At 38.9% G+C, this 4,078-nt stretch overlaps 1 protein-coding gene across 1 annotated transcript in view; it reads right to left on the bottom strand.

Moving 5' to 3' along the window:
* Window positions 1-691: 691 nt before the first annotated feature.
* Window positions 692-4,078, bottom strand: part of LOC123982171 (NLR family CARD domain-containing protein 3-like) — a 38,814-nt gene continuing 35,427 nt past the window's right edge. The window contains exon 10 of the mRNA XM_046067592.1: window positions 692-2,134. Within this exon, the coding sequence (XP_045923548.1) occupies window positions 2,122-2,134 (13 nt within the window). The 3' untranslated portion in view covers window positions 692-2,121. The remainder of the gene's footprint in view (window positions 2,135-4,078) is intronic.

The following is a 4,078-nucleotide window of genomic DNA, read 5'->3' as shown; positions in this document are numbered from 1 at the left end:
AGTGTTAGTAAAGAAGTTGAAGAACCATTTACTCATATCTGTAACATCTTTTCAATCAGGTAAATTTCCAAATCAAATGAAAACAGCTAAAGTAATAGCATTATATAAAACTGGGGATAGACACCATTTCACAAATTACAGGCCTGTTTCTGTTTCTTCCCCAATTCTCCAAAATCCTGGAAAAGATTTTTACAGAAAGACTTGACAGTTTCATCGAAACACACGAGCTTCTAGTTGACAGTCAATCCGGATTCTTGACAGAAAGGGGATGCCTTATTTTGTGTGTTTTATTTAAAATGATGATATAATTTGCACTTGAACAACTTTGTGTGTATTTATTCCACTTACTTTTAGTAAATGTTTTAAAAACATGTAGTTTTTTGGACCAATATTGAGTTCTACTGAATCACTTTTGATGCCGTTGATGCAGCAGACACATTAAAAATCAAATATATTGGGGAAAAAGATTTATAGGCAGAGTTTTGACTTGTTTAAAAGTAAAAACAAACTGATTTAATAATATGCCTTATCACACAAATCCATTTTCCAGCACATTGATAAGAGTCAGATGGATTTTTGTTGTTTTATTGTGATAATAAACCAAATGTTCAGACATTTACAGAACGCTTTATCAAAATATAGTTTTTACATGGATTTATTCAAAATAAACCACCTGTAGGAGCCACAAATGGACGTTTTTGCATCTTCATGTCCTTGATTTGTATTTGCACACTTGATTGGCACTTGGGTGGTGGGTGTGTATGTGGGTGTGTAGGACGCAGTTAGAAGCAGGTGCACTCACCTGTTCACCTCACCTGGCTGCAGTGATCATGGGGGTAGGGTCATTTTAGATCTTTATTGGTGCATGTTGACTTGTCTTGTGCTCTGGCCTTTTCTTTGCACAGACGTATGGAAACAGCTGTTAAGTGGAACTGTTGTGCATCGTTGTGAAATAGAAAATAAATGGATTGTTAGAAATGTGGTGGAGTCTCATCAGTTTTCTCCATGTTCAGCCTCTCACAGCTTGTTTTCCCTTGATCGACAGTCGGCTGTAACACCACTCATCTGTGAGACGGAGCCTTTTATTCTACATATTTACAGATAAAATGAGAATTATAAAAGATATATTGCTGTAAGAAAAATGACTTGGTGTACAGGAAACATGTCATTTTGAGAAAACGGCTGTTTAAGATTAGTAAAGCAACAACATCACACTGAGCATAAAAATGACACATGAACACATTTCATAGATATGGGCCATATTTGGACCAGCTAACATTGTGAAACATTGAAAACAAGCTTCAAACAATATATGATTCAATATGGAGAGTTTTAAACAAACTTCAAAGGTCGATGTTAACAAAGATAAAATTAGGGGGTCTGCAGTTGACGGACTTGGTATAAAAAATACAAATAATAATGTTTATATATTATTTAATATTCTGGTATTTATTATATTTTCTGTTTATTCATTTATATATTTATCTGCCATTTTTATAGAGTTATCAAAATATGTTATAAATATAACGTGGAAATTAACTGCAATTCTCCATCAATCCACAAGGTGGCGCTGCAACAGAAAGCAAAGCAGAAAAGTCGATTTAAATAAGAGTTAATCTGCAGTTCTGTTGTCAGAAACAGAACTAATCTGCAGAGGTTCTTTGGGTTCAGAACATCTGAATGAATTAAAAACAGACTAATCAGGTCCAGGTGGAGGTCCAGGTGGAGGAGGTGTCTGAGTGTGCAGCAGAAGGAGTGGAGGAGTCTCAGTGTGTCTGCAGAGACTGTGTAGAAGGACAGAGCAGCAGCAGAGCAGTCCAGATCCACTGATGATACTCTGTCACATCCAGAGGAACACACAGGGATGATGGTGGACTTGACTTTGTGTCTGACAGTGGAGCTGATCTCAGAGCAGTTCAGACTGCAGCACTGTTGGGATTCCTCTGTCAGTCACTGCTGGATGAAGCTCTCCTCTCCACTCTACCTCCCAGTAACATGGCCCAGTCAGAGCCTCTCCACACACAAGCTGATGCTGCTGCTTCAACCTCTCTGGATCATCAGGACACAGCTGATCCTCTCTCAACACCACCACCTTTCTGATCCCTCACACTCTGACAGAGATCAGTCCTCCCAGCTGATGAGAGAAGAAGACAGACAGCAGAAGTCATAAATCAGACTAGCAATTTAAAGAGAACCAATAAAATCAATCCTAAAGTGGACAGGAAGCCAGTGGAGCGAGGCTGAAACTGGAGTAATGCGCTCACGCTTTTTAGTTTCAGTTAGAAGTCGAGCTGCTGCATTCTGGACTAACGGGAACCGATGGAGAGATGACTGATCCACTCAAACACACCAAGAATTACAGTAGTCTAGTCGAGATGTTATAAATGCATTAGGGTTGGGCACATTAACGTGTTAACGCATTAATTAATTAACACAGTTTATTTTTATTATTATTATTATTATTATTATTTTTAAATTCTGTTTCTCACGGGCTTTGAATACACATACAGTCAAACCATGGGTCACAGCAGGGGCGGGATGTGGATCAGCCTGCAAATCACCCACCCAAACAAGCAGTGGAGGGAGGCTTCGGCAGACTACGCTGGATGCAGTGTGTGGGAGAAGTAAGACAGCGCTCCGATTGTAAACGGCAGGCGCTCTGTTGTAGCCTTTTTAACTGAAGTTAAAATTAATAGGCTACATAACTTTTACCAGATAGGCCTACATCTAATTTTAGTTGCTGGTGTCCTACCAAAACAGTAATAGATTCTGCAAACTCACAGCAAGGATCAGTCTCTCTTCCAATGATTTGTGCTGTGCGTCGCAAATAAAAAGTTCAAGACAGTTCAGCTTCGGCAGCGGGCATGTGCGTGAGGCGAGCACCACCGCAGCAGTTTCAGAGGAACGTACCCGCTTGTCGCTACACCTTGTGCTGGACCACTTCACCTCACTCTAACAGGGAAACTTGCTGAACATAGACTTTTTCTGCTGCTCCCTGATAAAATAAAAATGTTTCTGCTGTTCAGAAAAAAGCCCCAAGAAAACTGGACTCTGATGGTAACTTGTTTTAACAAGCTAGATAAAAGGTAACGCCCTGGCAGGAGCAAAAAGCTTTGGTTTAATATTTGATTTGATTACATTAATGTTTAAGTTGAAATTTACAAGAAATATTTTATTGCTACTGTGTAAAGGGAATACTGCTGGTAAAAAGCATGTTAAGTGTTTCTACTTTTGTGTATATAGCAGTACATTTAAATTAAAAGCGTGCAATACAATGTTAGATTTCATTATTCAATTTTGCGCATAACAATGTGATTAATCGCAAGAAAATCATGCATTTAATCGAGATTAAAATTTTTCATCGTTAATTGCCCAGCACTAAAATGCATGGATTAGTCTTTCAAAGTCTTTGCGTGGCAGGTAGGGCTTGACTTTAGCCAAAAGTCTCAGCTGGAAGAAACTGGCTTTTTACAACAGAAGTAATCTGTGTTTCAAATTTAAAAGCACTGTCAAAGATCACAGCTAGATTCTTGGTAAATGGACGACTATATGTTCCTAAAGTACCAATAACATCTACAGAAGCACTTAAGTTCTGATCCGATCATATTTTAAGATCCTTCAGGCAGTTAAGCAAGGACTGAATTAATGCTTTGTGACTGGATTTTACAGAGTTTACAAGAGTTTTGTATATCATCTGCAAAGCAACGAAAGGAGATATTGTGTTTCTTGAAAATGGACCCCAACGGCAGCATTTGACGTGAAAAAAAGCATGGGGCCCAATATGGACCCTTGGGGGACCCTATAAGAAAGAGGGGCAGCAGATGAAGAAAATTCACCAGGGTAAACAGAAACTCCTATCCGCCAGATATGATTTGAACCCTGTGGTGGCTGGCCAATAGAGTGCACTAGGGTGCCGCCCTCCCTGGTGGTGGAAAGTTTTCTTTTTAAAATAAAAATTTCTGAAATAAACAGTAATTACTTTTTAAGCATATGTGTGTTGAGTATGCATAATAATCTTTAATATATAAAACATAGGCTAAATAATTATGTTTTTGGGGGGGGGGGGGGGGGGGGGGGG

Source organism: Micropterus dolomieu, linkage group LG13, assembly GCF_021292245.1.
Source record: "Micropterus dolomieu isolate WLL.071019.BEF.003 ecotype Adirondacks linkage group LG13, ASM2129224v1, whole genome shotgun sequence".
In the NCBI taxonomy this organism is placed as follows: Eukaryota; Metazoa; Chordata; class Actinopteri; order Centrarchiformes; family Centrarchidae; genus Micropterus; species Micropterus dolomieu.
The sequence above is the reverse complement of the archived record's forward strand: the minus strand, read 5'-3'. Positions and strand labels throughout refer to the sequence as shown.